This window comes from Stomoxys calcitrans, chromosome 2 (genome assembly GCF_963082655.1).
Source record: "Stomoxys calcitrans chromosome 2, idStoCalc2.1, whole genome shotgun sequence".
Classification (NCBI taxonomy): Eukaryota; Metazoa; Arthropoda; class Insecta; order Diptera; family Muscidae; genus Stomoxys; species Stomoxys calcitrans.
The window spans coordinates 15,393,006-15,410,240 of record NC_081553.1 but is presented as its reverse complement, the minus strand read 5'-3'; the positions used below and the strand labels follow the sequence as shown (position 1 = coordinate 15,410,240).

Sequence of the window (17,235 nt, the reverse complement as noted above, 5' to 3'; positions counted from 1 at the left end):
TTCGTAGGTCATCGTGTAGGACGATTTATGAGGGCGCTGGGATTCCTCGAATTGATGCTTGGATGACCAAGGGCTGCATTAGGTTTCTTGAGCGATGTGGAGACTTGGACAACGGGTTAGTGTCCGATCTTCTTTCTTGTGACAATGTTCGGGAGGTTCTGTTAAATAGGTCTTACCTTCCTACCGCTGCGATTTTAAGACTAGATGAAGAGCACCTTCTTGTAGATGATGAATCACAGGAGGCATAGCACCATAGAGGACACGGTCTACAATACGACACAGTAATCCCCTGCATATTGTATTTATTTACGATTAAGTTAGTTATAATTATATTAGTTTTAATATTAATTATTTGGAATTAAGATTTAATCCCCACATTTAGATCAATGATGGTAGAAACCCCATAATACTAAGATTCTATTTCATAATGACGGACTAAGTTAGAGCGGACATAAGTACCGACTCCTGAATAGTAAAACGCAGGTTCTTATATAGCTGTCATATAGACCGATCTCTCTATTTAAAGTTTTGGCCCCTTAAAAGGCACATTTATAATACGATTTGGCTGAACTTTGACATAGTGACTTATGTAAGGTTTTTCGACATCCGCGTCGTATATGGTTCAGATCGATCTATATTTGGATATGGCTACCAAAAAGACCAATATTTTGTCCTACAAAATTTAGCAATGACTTGTACTTTTTAAACCACTAAATATCCGTGTCGAATTTGGTCCAAGTCGGACCATATTCCGATAAAGCTGCTATGGGGGCAAATTATGCATTTTTCACCGGATTATGACGAAAGGTTGTTTACATATATATCCGAGGTGGTGGGTATCCAAAGTTACTTGTTTATTCTTTAATTAATTTAATTTATAAAAAAAACAAAGGGAGACACAACACCAGACATAAATCAACTTAGGGGCGTGGTATAGAAAACAATGAGGGATTTTGTAAAAAGCACGGAATTCCTGACTAAGATGTTCCTTGTCGAAGTTATAGTCGGCGTTGACAAATTTTTTCAACGGCTTGTGACTCTGTAATTGCATTCTTTCTTCTGTCAGTTATCAGCTGTTACTTTTAGCTTGCTTTAGAAAAAAAGTGCGCGAAATTTTGTTTACATTTGTTTGTTTGGCGTCAATTTTAATATGGGTACCACATGTATTGAAAGAAATTCGTTTAACAAACCGAATCAACGCTTGTGATATGCACCTTAAACGCAATGAATTCGATCCGTTTTTAAAACGAATCATAACTGGAGATGAAAAATGGATTGTTTACAACAACGTTAGTCGAAAACGATCATGGTCCAAGCATGGTGAACCAGCTCAAACCACTTCAAAGGCTGATATCCACCAAAAGAAGGTTATGCTGTCTGTTTCGTGGGATTGGAAGGGTGTGGTATATTTTGAGCTGCTTCCAAGGAACCAAACGATTAATTCGGATGTTTACTGTCAACAATTGGACAAATTGAATACAGCCATCAAAGGAGAAGCGACCAGAATTGGTCAATCGTAAAGGTGTCATATTCCACCAGGACAACGCTAGACCGCACACATCTTTGGTCACTCGCCAAAAACTGAGTGAGCTTGGCTGGGAACTTTTGATGCATCCACCATATAACCCTGACCTTGCACCATCAGCCTACCATTTATTTCGATCTTTGCAGAACTCCTTAAATGGTGAAACTCTCGGCAATGATGAGGCTATAAAATCGCCCTTGGTTCAGTTTTTTGCAGATAAAGGCCAGAAGTTCTATGGGCGTGGAATACTAAATTTGCCAGGAAGATGGCAAAAGGTTATCGAACAAAATGGCAATTATATATTTGATTAAAGTTCATTCTAAGTTTTATTAAAAATGCATTTACTTTCTTTTAAAAAATCCGCAATTACTTTTTAGGCAACCCAATATATTCTTGATCGTCATATTTTAAGTCGATCTAGCCATGTCCGTTTGTCTGTCGAAAGCACGCTAACTTTCGAAGGAGTAAAGCAATCCTCTTTACTATATTTGCACAAATACTTCTTATAAGTGTGGGTCGGTTGGGATTGTAAATGGGCCATATCGGTCCATGTTTTAATATAGTTGCCATATAAACCGATCTGGGATCTTGATTTCTTGAGCCACTAGAGGACGCTATTCTTCCGATTTGGTTGAAACTTTGCATGACAACAACTGTGCCAATTATGGTTCCATTGGGTTAATAACCTGACATAGCTGTCATATAAACCGATCTGGGGTCTTGACTTCTTGAGCCTTTAAAGAGCGCAATTCCTATTCGATTTGGCTGAAATTTAGCATGAAGTGTTTTGTTATGACTTCTAACAACTGTGCCATATATGGTTCAAATCAGCCCATAACCTGATATAGCTGTCATATCAACCGATCTGGGATCTTGACTTCTTGAGCCTCAAGAGGGCTTAATTATTATCCGATTTGGCTTTTATATACGTGTCAAATATGGTCTGAATCGGTCTTCAACCAGATACAGCTCCCCTATAAAGACCATCAGAAAAAATTTTTCAGCGGTGGTTTTTCCCCTCCTAATGCTGGCAACATTTGTGAGGTACTATCCCATGTAAAACTTCTCCGCAAAGAGGTGTCGCACTACGGCACGCTGTTCGGACTCGGCTATAAAAAGGAAGCCCCTTATCATTGAGCTTAAAACTTGAATCGGACTGCACTCATTGATATGTGAGAAATTTGCCCCTGTTCCTTAGTGGAATGTTCATGGGCAAAATTTGTTGTTTGTTTGCCGGTGCCACCCGGCCTCTCACTGAGAGTCTCCACTCGGTACCGCTGACTGTCAGCGACTGCAGTTGCAGCTACTCCGAATGGAGCATTTCACTATCCGCAACCGGTGGATGAGCTTCTCGTGATAACATGGATTGGAGCTCAAGTTTCAAGCCTGTGTGATGCTCATAGTTATCCCGTGCCGAGGCTTAGGTGTAAATATGTAGTGGCATGGGGCGTTTTAATAAGCGCACCCTCTTTTCAACCTAACCCAACGTAAATACAAAGTTCGTAAACCGTTATACAGTTCTTACATATTTTATTTATAATCTTATCTCAAATGTCTTTAAATGAAATAAGCATTACAGCGTAATCCCATTTATTGTGTTTATTTTGAAGCACAATCTATGTGAATTATAGTTGTTGTAAAGCAGGCGGGCTGCCGGTGGATCTCTAGAAAATGTCAAAAATAACAAATTTTCTATGCACATGGTTTCGGTTTACACAGATTAAGTTCTGAGGGCTGAGTGTACCATGCCTGCTATAAAAGTTATTTTCCCTTATTGGACCTAAAAATATCGTTGTATGATCGAAATTAATAATAAAAAAAAAACTGATTTCCGCATATTCGTCTTCATTTGGCGTTTGGGTTTTTTTTCCTCTTCCCTGCTGTTGTGTGATTTTGCATTTTTATTCCCTATTAAAAAGTTGTTGATATTCCGAGCAAACAATGTGAGGAAAAAAAAACAAATAAAAAACAAGTAAGAGAAAACCAAATACATTTGGCTTTGTGCCAGTTACGACTACCCCACAAGAGATGAAGAAGATCTCTGTGAAAACAAATAATACGGATTCTTTATCCCGAATCTATGCAACAAGCAAACGGTTCATGACTTGCTGCTGGCTGACTAAGAACGACGTCGACGAGTGGCGGCCACGAACGTGATGCCTTCTATTGGTCTTATAATCGAAAAAGACCCACATAGCAATGACGCCAACAGACTGACGTTTAAATTCTTGGTAATACTTTTTCTTGCCATTGGTAGTGATGATGGTGGCGTCGATTATGGGAATGTTGAAGCAAACACCTGTCTTCAAGATTTATGCATTTCGCATGTCTTTCACATAGCATCGAGTGTTTGAGAATAATGCGTCAATTTCTTTAGCCATTGATTAGATTGGCATGAGTTATACAATATTTGCATTTTGTATGGTCAATTTATCATTGTCCTTATCCACCTTCTTTCGTTCTTATGCAGCGTTCCAGATATTCAAAAATATGCCTACAACAGTGTACGCTTTCCACCAGAAGTCAACCCAGAGCCACCGGTTTTCGAACAAGGTCAGGAAGTCGAAGTACTTACACGTCGAACGGGGAGTGAGGCATGCGGCTGGTGGCTAGGCGTATTGAAAATGGTTAATGTGGAAATTTGTGCTGTGGTATATTCTGGCCTAGATCAACACTATACCGAAGTGGTGGACATGGAACGATTACGACAGAAAAATCTGAATCCGCCATTAACACCCAAATCGCTTTTCAAATTCACAATACCGGTACCCGAAGAACTGCGTGCAGAGTAAGTATTCAATGTTGTTCTTGTTGTTGTTGTTGTTGTTGTTGTTGTCAGTCTAGTATAGAGCAGAATCTTCATCATACCTTAATTTTACATTTTTTTAGAGCAGACAAAGAGGACATTCATAAGGAATTTCAACGTGGCATAAGCGCTGGCGTTTGTGTCTACGATCCTGAACTGAATGCTTTAGTTGTAATTTCTAAATGGGAAATAACTGAGAAACGAGCCAATTTGCTTAAGGAAATGCATTTCCGAAATTTAATACAAAAGGTAAGTTCATATTCGTATAATTAATTGATGAAGACTGAAGGAGACGCATTTGTTAATGGATTCCGTTTGCTCATTGTGTTTTCCCTTGATATAATGGTCTATAGATAAGAGTCATTTACGGAAGAAACACCAATGTGTCTGATAAACAACCAGAATACGTTCTCCTAAGCTTTAACTACATTATATAAGCGACTTCCCACTCACAGAAAAAAATAAAAATCGGTTTCAATATCGATATTAATTGATTCAATTAATTTTTTAATTAAAACCGCTTCAATCACGAAAATGATAGTATCAATCACTGTTTTTGAAAAAGGAGATGGAATTTTTTTGTTTTTCAATTAAAAAAATTGCTTATTCAGTAAAAAAAAATTTGAACATTTTTCCAAATTTCCAATTAATTTTTTAATTGATCCAATTAAAAAATTTGAAAATTTTTCCAAATTTTCAATTAATTTTTTAATTGATACATTGAAAAAATGATTGAAATTTTTGAAATAGGATGGAAATGTTTGAAATTTTCGAAAAATGATGAAAATTATAGAAATTTTCGAAATATCCAACTAATTTTTTAATTGAATCAGTCACTCAAGGAGATGGAATTTTTTTTTTTCAATTAAAAATATTGCATATCCAAAAAAAAAAATATGATTGAAATTTTTTTAAATTTCCATGATTAAATTTTTTAAAATTTTCTATTAATTTTGCAATGAAAACAGTTGTTTTACCTCTTTAAAATCAACTGTTTTCAATGAATTGGCGAACGAATTGAGTGACAAAAAGGAAAAAATTATTGGTATTGGCCGTTATTGTTTAATTAAAAAAAGATAACATTTTCATTTACATTTTATATATAAAATGTTTTAATTTCCAAATTATTGAATCATTTAATTTTATTCACGATAGTTATTGAAAAAAAAGTTCGGATTCGTGATATTTTTTTCTCTGCATTAGTTTAGAATAATGAAAAAAATGAAAATCGTAATGGAATCAAGCCAGGGCAAAAGATATTCACACATAATTTAGTGTCTCCTCATCCGTGTGAGGCATTATCACGAAAAATGCTCGCCAGTGTTAACCGGTTAACCGGGAACCGGTAGCAGGGTTCCCCTGCAAAATTGGTCACCTTTCCTGCGCCAAGTGCGATGTTATGGATTGGATATTGTCAGCAGTCATGATCCAGTCTGGGTTCCTATTTCGTCAGAACCAGAATGAAGGACGTCCTCCTCCCAGTAAAACTGGAACTTATCGTCCAAATCACCTTACACCCATAGCCTTAGTCCATAACTAATTGGAGCACTTATTACTTCGGTCGGTGCATCAATTTCCTCAGCCCCAGGATAAAGAACCGACCAACACCCCTTAAGCTTAGCCTTTATACGCGCAGTTATCTTGGAAAGCAAACACGTTCCCATCACTGTCTTGTGGCGCGAACCCATTATTGGATACCTGCACCAGGCACCGGATAACTATGAACTTCACATAGGCTTGAACTTTGAGCTCAAACCTATGTGTTCTTCTTCGTTGTCACGTCCACAGGTTGCGGATAGATGAATGCTCCATAAGGAGTAGACGCAACTGCAGTCGCTGACAATCAGCGGTCAGTGAGAGGCCGGAGGCTTTTGCTTAAATACTGAGTTGCTATGATGCTCGATACGACAAAGCATCTCGCATCTAGCCGCCTTTTAATAACCAATGGCCATCATGTTCCCGCGGCGATCGCTCGTATAGACTGGAACGAGTTTGACTAGAATCGCCACATGCAAATGGGTTTACAACAACAACAGTTTCTTTGATCTATTTATTCTAACAGTAAAAAATCGAATAGCACAAACTGACAATCCAAAATGGCTCATATTACAAACATATATCATAGACATGTGCGAACATTGAACATACGAAACTCACGAAATTTTAAAATAAACTTCTGATCATACGCCGAAATCTTCGTAAGTCAAAAAAAATGTTTTTGACAGAGTTAAGAAATAATAAGGAAATCGTACAGCTATTTTAAACTTTAGTTGTTGTTGTTGTTGTAGCCACATTTTCATGTTGAGGTGGCCATCCTCGCCAAGCTCCTGTAAACTTTCGTGATTTGCATATGTTAGAAGGTGTGTCCATAACAGAAAACGTTTGATATCGAATCCTGGCGAGAACATCAAAAGCATTTTCAAATGTTGTTTCCCCTCACTAATGGTGGTGGAATTTGTAAATATCTTAACGTGGTCAAATAGCTCCGCAGGCGCTGACTAAAAAATGTATAGAAAAACTTTTTATAATAATCAACATTTTTAAATACTAAAGCAATAACAACAAATCTAAAAGAATGATGTGTCAATCCCATGTCGGCCGTTTGTACGTACCGGATTGACCCGATTGAGACATTCATGGGCAAGGGCTGCCACCTCGGTGTACAACACACTGCTACAACAATGACAACCAGTTGTACCTACCAAATCGACACGGTGGATTCCTTCTTCGGCAAGGGCTGCCGCCTCAGTGTACAGCTCACTGCATTGCTCCTTCGTGGTTAATGACTTATAGTAGGAAGCTCCGTATTTCTCTGGTTTATTTCAAGCTCATTAGCCGTCAACCATTAAACGGTAGTTTTCTCATTGCACACTATATAATCCTAAAAGTCCAATTGATGAGTTATGTGCAATTATCCAAGCAATTATTCGTCTTCTTTGAACAGCAATTGGGGCAATCAAGATAAGGATTCGAAGATAATAGTTCTTAAATCATTTTCGGCCTATCAACAAGGTGAAAGTAAGTATTTGTTTCTACAACTCGAGGCTTGGAGACTACCGGAGCGAAGGGGCGAAGAATATCCGTCTGACGCTGAACGCCTGGGTTCGACTCCTGAAAAGATCATCAGAAAATTGGCTTATTCCCGGCTACATTCATTAGTTTTTCAGCCTTTTAAAACTTCTCTACAAAGTTGAGTAGTTCCGCGGCACGACATCCGGCAATTTACAATAACGAAGTTGAAATAGAAAATAGGCTAAAGCCGCTATGATGGGATATCTTTTACAACACCAGTTTTTCTTGAATTATCCAAAGAATTTCAATATTTCGTTTCTTTTTTACTTGCAGTATATGATATTGAAACATACTGAGGAGGCTGCTCGCCAATTGAAATCAACGAAGCTACTTAACCGTGGGTGAGTGCAATAAAAGTCCGTGTATATTGTCTCTAACATTGAATGACATGATAATCGATAAATGATTTTATAATTGATAATATTCATCTCCTTCCTTTGCCTCCTCCCTTTATATTCTAGGCACGTTCATGTTTTTCAGGTGCGTGAAGATTTGATGGGTCTAGCGATTGGTTCACATGGTTCGAATATACAACAAGCCCGTCTTCTTGAGGGTGTTACCAACATCGAGCTTGAAGAGAAATCGTGTACTTTCAAAATCACCGGCGAATCAGAGGAAGCGGTACAGAGAGCCCGAGCCATGTTGGAATATGCCGAGGAATTGTTTCATGTTCCTCGAGAGTTGGTGGGTAAGGTTATTGGCAAAAATGGTCGCATTATACAAGAGATTGTCGACAAAAGTGGAGTATTTCGAATTAAGGTGGTAAATAATCATTTCAATTGTTGCAGGATTGGTTTTAAAAATATATTCATTTTTATTTCTCCTTCACATGTATATTTCCCTCGGTGATGGCCGGCGTTGTGCAGATCGCTGGTGATGATGAACCCGATGCTACCATACAACGTGAGCCGGGACATGTGCCATTTGTGTTCATTGGTACCGTTGAAAGTATTGTTAATGCCAAAGTATTACTGGACTATCATTTGGCGCACTTGAAAGTAAGCAAAGAATTGAAAGAGTTTGACAACTTTGATTTGAAATCATTTGTATTCTGTAGGAAGTCGAACAGCTACGCCAAGCTAAACTAGAAATCGATCAACAACTGCGAGCCATCCAAGAGTCTTCAGTGAGTTCTGTGCAAAATTTTCCTTCCTCGCGTCGTTCAGAACGTGGTTATAGTAGCGATATTGAATCGGTGCGTTCCAGTCGAGGGGGTCCCCGTGGACGTGGTCGAGGTCGCAGCGGTGGTGGCAACGGTGGCGGCAATCAGCGCTATAATCAAGGTGATTCATTTTTCTGAGCAACCCCACTCAATTTGTTTTAATTAAATTTTATTTTATGAAAGGCCGTCGAGGTGGTGGTGGCGGCGGTGACGAAGAGGACTATTATACACGTGGCGAAAATCGATATAACGATCGCAATAGCGGCGGTGGTGGTGGTTATCGTGGTGGCGATCGACGAGGAGGCCAAAGACGTAATAATCGTAGCAATGAACAAAATGGCAGAGATCACCAGCACTATAATCAAAATAATGATAACGTACAGGAAGTTCGTGAACAAAGCAGTATAGAAAGAGGTGAGTTTGATGTAATTTACTTGGACTAAAAAAAATGGCAGCCAAGATCTTCATTGACCGGCCAACAGTATTCAAAACTAAGATTAGAAAGATTACAAAATTGAAATCATATTTGGGGTGTTTTTTTTTTATAACATTTGCTTGCAAACATCAGTTCTAATGGGAATATCGTTTTAATGTAGAATCATTTGAGAAACTTCTTGGAAAAATCGTACCATAACCTGGCATGCCATCTCAGTGGAAAACTTGGAATTTGAATTCTCAAGAAACGATTTAAGCTATAATCCTGTTCCTTGCAGGGTATATCAGGTTAATTTTATCATTATAAAAATTTGATTTTTAAGAAAATTGCCTACCATTTGGCTGCTGCAACACCGACGGACCGAGAAGGGCAATCCAGACCAATTACTCTACTTGAGACTCTACTCATACCCACTAGCATGGATTGAGCACAGCGCGGCAACAGCACTCATCTCTATCACCGCACAAATCAGCCACGCCTTGAACCAAAAGGCCTCGTGAACGAACTGTTCTCGTGGCATTGATATTTTAAATCATGCCATACTCTTTGATGTCGTTATCCCAACAAGGGGAATGACTATAAATACCTCATGGCAGCCTGTTGTACGCACCGGATGGCTGCCGCCCTAGTATATAACACACTACCACCACAACAACAACATAAGCACCACACTTGTTGGAACTCTTAGCTCTTATTTGTGTGTTGTTCATCGTCATCACGGCAGGCCAGCTGGAAGCTACCGACTACAGGTTGCGGATAGTGGAATGCTTGTTACTCGGAGTATCTGCAACTGCAGTCTGCGAACAATCGGCGTTATCGAGTGGATAGTCTCAATGAGAGGCCGAAGACACAGACTCGCAGCTAAGCTGCTCGTGACAGCAATGAACACCACACTTATCGGTCCTCAATGTTCCAGCCTGTGTGGTGCTGACATCTATCCCGAACATCTACCTGCAGTCTGTGCTAAGGCAGGAAGCTCTTGAGATATGAACAAGAAGGCACTATTAACCATCTATCAAGCGATTGGCTGGCCAGTAGTGAATTATGCAGCGTGGATGCAGTTTTGAATACGCAGTGGAGAGACCTACAGACCTGTGAAAAGGCAGCCCTAAGGACCATAACTGGCTGCCTACAGATGACAAACATCGGCCATCGACACAAGGAAACCCAAATCCTTAAAAAAAATGATTATAGTGATCTTCCCTCAAAGCAGTATCTCCTGCGATGACTTTAGGAGGATCAGCTAAATTTCCAACTCAGAGCCAGATCCACTTCCGAGGCATGTCAGGAAGATTGTTTGGATGGCTTTAAAGACGCTGTCCAACAACACATCACTGAACCACTTACAATCTCTACATACAGAAAAGGTCTGAATAACTTTCACCATGCAACAGTAGCCAATGCTTCTTCATCATACCACCCGAATGTAGTCCATCATACCACCCGAATGTAGTCCTTGGGAAATGCCCACCCCCAATCGCAGATGACGAAAGAGACCAATCTTGGAAAACCAGAGCTACTCTGTTCCAATTATGATCTGGATGGTTTAGAAAACGTAACTCGTATCGTCGAGGTTACACAATACCATCCCTGATATTTGCTATGCATGCAACCCCATGGACCCTAGGACGCCACGACACCAATCACCTATTTACTTGCCCAGAGAAACAAACTAATCTAACTACTATGGAGCGCTCCAATTGAAGCAGCCAGAACCCTACAGCTAGATCTTTAGCCGGTTGGACGATTGTCATGATGGAGTCCTTCAACGGCAAGGGCTACCGCCTTAGTATACACCACACTGCAACAACAACAGTAATCAATACCAACTTAGGCGTTGGTAGTTTGGTGGACGGCGATGGATTGTAGTGGCCACATTTTCATGTGCAGATAGCGATCCTCGTTAAGCTTCTATAGACGAACAAGCTAAGTTTGGCCATTGGTTATTTAAAGGGACCAACCAGTTGGACGACTAGTAAGGCCTGCTTACATCTGGCCTGATAAGAGCGCTTCGAAGAAGGTCCATATGCCTTCTACAATGAAGTTTCCAAGGGGAGTACCTTGCAACTTCTGAAAGTTTGACAGGGAATGCCTTTAGCGTCTTCATGTATTCCTTCTAAAGTACCCCATAAAATATGTAGGGCACATGTTAGTGTCTATTGAACTTTTCGATGTTTTTAAGCAGTAATGCTGTCCTTGAGGCCATGCATGTACTTACCATGAAAGTCAAGTACATCATAGGTACTCAGTATTTAATCAATAGCCGATGCTCTCCATCCGATACCGCTGATTGACCGCGGTTGCAATTGCAGGGAGGATTCGGATAATGAGAAAACGAGGCTAATGAGGTAAAGCAAAAAGAAGATCGGTATGGCTTTCCGGAAGAGAAAATGGAAATGTCTTAGACTGAAACCGCAAGGACAGCGAAGGAGGGGACGGCCGAGAAACACATGGATCTGCTATACGAAAAGAGAGTTGAAATCAACCCATATACCGTGGAAGCTAAACGATAGGCCAGCGATAGAGTTAGATATAGAGCGCTTGTCGATGCCCTATGTCCACGCTGTACTTTTTACTCTTGTTTTTTTTTATTTACTAGCTGGATATCTTTTTAGGGTGGGGACACTTCGCCCTGAATGTAGATATCGTGCTACTGTAAGCCTATGTCCGCATATGACGCTAAACGCCTGGCTATTAAAGTAAATATAAAATTCGTGCTCTACTTTCAGAAACATTTCGTATGAGCCCCATAGTGGCATGATCAGTAAAATAGATTGTGTTTGACGGTGGGGTGGACCCCAGGGTCTTTGTCCCAAAAATTAATATAAATTTCCCGAAGATCAATAAATTTCCACCCCAAATAGATTTTATATAATAGGTAGGTATTTTGGGGTGGGGCGGCTCCTCAAACACATGGCTCTATATTGTCGTGATTGGTCTATATATCCATTTGCCGGGTTTTGGACTGTCCATGCGGAACCCGTCCCCAACAATAGAAACCATGTTTTTTTGGTGATTGTTAGAGTGCACAAAATTTCAAACTAATCGCATTACCAATCTCCGAGATATGGTATTTTTGAAATTAGGGTTAGAGAAGTGCTTTTTAGTGGAGACATTTCGACTCAAATATGGACATCAAACCCGTGTCCACTCCCAAATTCCTTTACTTTGAAGCCCATATTGTCGTGTACGGTAAGTATGAACCGTTTGGATTGTGTTTTGGGGCTGGGGAGGCCACCGGCACTTTGCCCTGAAAATAGATATCAAATTCGTTCTTTACTCCCAAATACCATTGATTTGAGCTCCATATTGCTATAGTCGGAAATAAAGTTTAGTTTAAGGGATGATTTTGGGCGTACCCCCAAAATTGGATATCAAATTCGTTTTCTACATTCAAATACCTTTCATTTGAGTCCCATATTGCCATAATGGGTCAAATAATCTATTCGACGTATTTTTAGAAGGAAAACCGCCACCTTGAATTGAACGCAAATTTTAGTGTCATATTTTTAATCTACTCCCAAATATCTTTCATTTGAATCCTATATAGCCATGGTCGGCTGATATGCCAATTTGGGGGTGAGGCGACGTCCCATTACTTGGACCTAATTTTTTTATGCGATATCTGTAATCTTATGTCAGATACTTTTCATTTGAGTCCCATATTGATAGGAACGTCGAATATATCTGTTTAAAGGAGTTTTGGGGTTGGAGCGGCTCGCTGGATCCAAAATTCAATATGGTATTAATTTTGTAGTCTCCAATACCTCTCATTTGATACCCATATTGTGCCCATCAGTTCTCTTTTGGTTTTGGGTGACGTTTTTGGTGCAAGGGGGAGGGTCAGCCACCATCCGATTTCTAAAAATTATATATATAAGAACAAACAAACCGAGTGTCATATAGTCATGATGGGTCATATGCCCATTTGGGGACTTCTTGGGGGGTGGGGTGACCCCCTACACTTCGATCTGATTTTGAATGCCAGATTAGTAATCTACTCTCGAATACCTTTCAGTTAAGCCCCATATTGATATCGACGACCAATTTGTCTGTTTATTTTATAGAAAAATTACAATAATTTATTTATTTAGACATGTTGGGGTTAGGGCGACTTCCTCGGTACTTGGGCTCAATTTTTAATACCAAATTCGTATTCTACTCTTCAATACCTTTCATTTGATATCCATATTGTCTTTTTCGGTCCACTTGTGATTTTGGGTGGTATTTTTGGGGTAACGGGGAGGGTCCGCCCCGGTACGATATCAACGAATTATAAAGCATATTTCTTCTTCCTGACCATATTCGTAATCTACTCCCGAATACCTTTCATTTGAGTCCCATATTGCCATGCTCGTCCAATGAACCAATTTGGGTTGTTTTGAAATTGGGGCGGCCCTCAGTTATTTGGACCCAATTTTTAATATGAAATTCGTATTCTACTCCTGAATACTTTTCATTTGAATCCCATATTGTCCTGATCGGTACACTTTTATTTTTGGGTGGTACTTTTGGGGTAAGGGAGAGGGTCCGCCCCCCTTCCGATATCAAAAAATTATATAGCCTATGTTTCCTTCCAGACCAACCTACACAATCTGTAAAAATTAATATTCAACTTATGTTTCTTTTAACTCTCTCAAAAATGTTTCTTCTTTTTAAATACAGCTGAAAGCAATTCCTCATTTGAAGGCAGCTCGCGAAGACGTAGAAGACAAAAGAGCAACGTCCCCCATAACAGTGAGTATGATGTCATTATGGTCTTTTTCACAATTCGAAAAAGGATTCAGAAATAAAATGAACATGAAAATGCACCTACTTTTGTTTACTCTTTTTCCCCTTTTGCAGCGAACTCTGGCATGGTAAACAACAACAAATCACAACAAAATAGTAAGCCACCGCAACACAATGCCGACAAAAACAATCCAAGCACCAGTGGAAGTGGCGCTGGCAACGCCGTGGATAGATCAAAGCAGAATGCATACAACAACAGCAACAAGGACGCTAACAATGTGGCACCGAACAATAACAAGGGAGGTGATCAACCATTGGCATCAGCCGGTGGCTATAACAATGCAACACCACAACAGATGCCACCACACCAACAGCAGCAGCAGCAACAACAACAACAACCGCAGCAGCAGCAGCAATTACAACAACAGCCACAAAGTCAAGCGCCTAAGGCTAGACGTAATAATAAAAATCGCAATCAAAATCATGCAAATGATCATCAAAAATCACAGCAACAACAACAGACACAGCAGCCACAACCACAACAACAACACACACAGGCTAAAAAGGAGCCTTTAGTGAATGGAACTTCCTAATTTACCGTGATGTGGTGAAGAAAAGAACAAAAGCTACAGCAAAACTACAACTCCCACACTCATACCACATACAAATTAAAAAAAAAAAACAAACTCCCATATGCCATTAATAAACAAAAAACTTCACATGCACACACACACACTATACATTAATAAATAGAAAGCCCCCATAAAAACGCAACTCATAATATACACTCACTCACACACACACCCACACACATGTCCTAGATTTTCATTATACTCCCCACGCCCTCAATTTTATGTGTTTAATTTTTTATCAAAGTCCATCAAACGATCGAAAGCACAGCAGAACAACACAAATTAGTAAGCAATAACATCCAAAGGATTCCAAAGGAATTTGCCCAATTTTGTGCACCCTACTTTGCTATCGATCTTCTCTTAATGCCCACTCCTCTCATTTTCTCTACTTGCAAACACTCACAATCCCTCCATTCGTTCGTTTATAAACTCCCCTGAAGAGTTTTTGCAGCAATTTTTTTATTTCTTGTTACAAAAACGACAAAAACAAAATATTCTGAGGAAAAATAAAAAATAAATATATATATAATACTAGTAATGAAGAGAGAATTTTATAAAATTATATATATATAATAATAATAATAATAATAATAATAATAAAATAAATACAAATAATTTTATGAAACATCAAATAAAATCTAGAGATATATAATAATACAATAATAATACGGTACATATTATTAAATAATAAAACCAAGAACACAACAACAACAACAATTTAAAAATAATAGAACAACAAACTATATGTAACTTATAAAAACAAACAGCTCTCACAGAAAAATATAGAAAAACAAAAAAGAAAAAAATTCAAATAACACACAATACAAGTAATTATAAATACAAATAAAACAATGTGAGCAAAGAAAAAGAAAATAATTAAATAAAAACAAAAAAAAAAACAAAGCGGAAATGAATGAAATAACAACAACAACAAATTATTAATTTAATTGATAAATAGAACAACAAACAAAAATATAAAAAAAAAACAAACAAACACAAAAGAAACCGAAATTTTAATAGTAATTTAAAAATATATAAATATATTAATAAAGCGAGAAAACAGCACTTAATTTGATAAACATACAAAACAAAGGAGAAATAAAAAAAGAAAATCTAAATTAAACAAAAGAACAATGTTAACTAACAACAACATTATATATTTTTAAGTTTTATGTAAAAATATATATATATTTAACTTTCATCTTTTTTATTTTAATTTTAGTTTTCATTTTTTTTTTTTTCATTTCAAAAAGGAAAAGCATGAAATAAAACAAAAACAAATTTCCTTAAAGGATTTTTTCTAATTTTAAAACAAGAAAAAACAAAAACTAAAAACAGTTTTGTTTTCTTTTCGCTCCGTTTTGAACGGAGGTGATTATGGGTAAGGTAGAAATATGAGATTTATATTATGCATGCTGGAGCAAAAGAAGGCATTGTGGCAAAATAAAGTGCGGAACATAATTTTTAGCCAACCTTGGTTTTCACGTGCTTTGTGTGATGGTAACGAGTCTTGTTGGTACATTCATGGTCTGCGACCGAAATGTTTGCGTACCCAAGGCTCCAAGCAGGTTCTAATGCTGAGTTTACATGGCGCATCTGATGTATGGTCATTGTAATAGTATTGGTGGAAACAAAGATGTATTCGTCACATGTGCATATAACCATTAAACACAAAAAATTGTGTGATCATTAATTGACAGAAATAATAATGTGCGGAACATTATTTTTAGTCAATCTTGGTTTATACGTTCTTTGTGTGACGGTAACGAGTCTTGTTGGTACATCCATGGTCTACGACCGAAATGTTTGCATACCCAAGGCCCCAAGCAGGTTCCAATGCTGAGTTTACATGGCACATCTGATGTATGGTCATTGTAATAGTATTGGTGGAAACAAAGATGTATTCGTCACATGTGCATATAACCATTAGTCACAAAGGAAGGTGAATTCATTAATTGACAGATATTGAAAAACACGTTCTGTGACAAATAAGGTTAAGAAATGAGAGGTATAGTATGAAAAATTAAAAAAAATCAAAGAAAAGAAAAAATTGAAGTACCGTTTTAGGCAAAAGCTGTAATCAACACGTACACACCAAGATATATTCAGAAAACTCCCTGGGAATAATCGCCCAGGGAATTAATTTCTCCCTCGAATAAAATCCTTCTATTCTAATTGAATGGGGAGAGGAAAATTTTGGGAGTGGGAATTTCGAATTTCCGAAACAGCTGTTTTGCTTCAGCTGTTTCATTTTGGCTAAACATATGACTGTTATTTTTTGGAAAAACGAATATAATATGGAGAAATAAGCAAACAGAAGTTATTAAGGTTGCTAAAAAAAGTTTACAAACATGTTTACTTTTGCTTTTGTAATGTTTGTTTTAATTTTTGTATTTTAATAGTACACAATTATGGGCTACAGCTTGTCACCAGTTGCCTGGTGATAACTTTCTATCTTCATCCAACAATCGTTGGCTAAATTAGAGCGGTATGGTGTAAAGATTTATTTATTTATTTCATTTCATGCAATGCGAAGCCATCAAGCCTTTAAACAATCACACTATGCATAACACGTACTTTTTCTAACATAAGTTAAAAAACTACTCAATTAAAAATAAAAAACTTAAAAACTTAGAAAATGGAATAAATTTATAACCTATTTAACACTTTCTGAATCTAGATAAAACTAAATAACAAATAAAAAACAAATTACTAAAAATTATAAGCAGTAATTGATTAGAAAAAACCTACTCAAAAAATATCAACGTAATAAATTAAAAAAAATTAAAGCATAATAAAAAAAGTAAAAAAAATTAGTAATACTAAAACCAAAATATACAAAAAAAAATCACAATAATACTCTTGGCTTTA

General features: G+C 37.8%; 1 protein-coding gene across 2 annotated transcripts in view; it reads left to right on the top strand.

Annotated features, from left to right (window-relative positions):
- The window catches only part of LOC106082222 (FMR1 autosomal homolog 1), a 33,754-nt gene extending 18,852 nt beyond the window's left edge, over nucleotides 1-14,902 (top strand). Inside the window, exons 4-12 of one of the 2 annotated variants that reach the window (XM_013244612.2) lie at nucleotides 3,996-4,313; nucleotides 4,415-4,580; nucleotides 7,677-7,744; nucleotides 7,865-8,162; nucleotides 8,270-8,401; nucleotides 8,461-8,686; nucleotides 8,749-8,979; nucleotides 13,667-13,738; nucleotides 13,847-14,902. In XM_013244612.2, coding sequence (XP_013100066.2) covers nucleotides 3,996-4,313; nucleotides 4,415-4,580; nucleotides 7,677-7,744; nucleotides 7,865-8,162; nucleotides 8,270-8,401; nucleotides 8,461-8,686; nucleotides 8,749-8,979; nucleotides 13,667-13,738; nucleotides 13,847-14,325 — 1,990 coding nt within the window. In that variant the 3' untranslated portion in view covers nucleotides 14,326-14,902. Of the gene's footprint in view, nucleotides 1-3,995; nucleotides 4,314-4,414; nucleotides 4,581-7,676; nucleotides 7,745-7,864; nucleotides 8,166-8,269; nucleotides 8,402-8,460; nucleotides 8,687-8,748; nucleotides 8,980-13,666; nucleotides 13,739-13,846 lie in introns of both variants that reach the window. The other variant, XM_059362453.1, reaches the window with a different exon arrangement.
- Nucleotides 14,903-17,235: the final 2,333 nt, after the last annotated feature.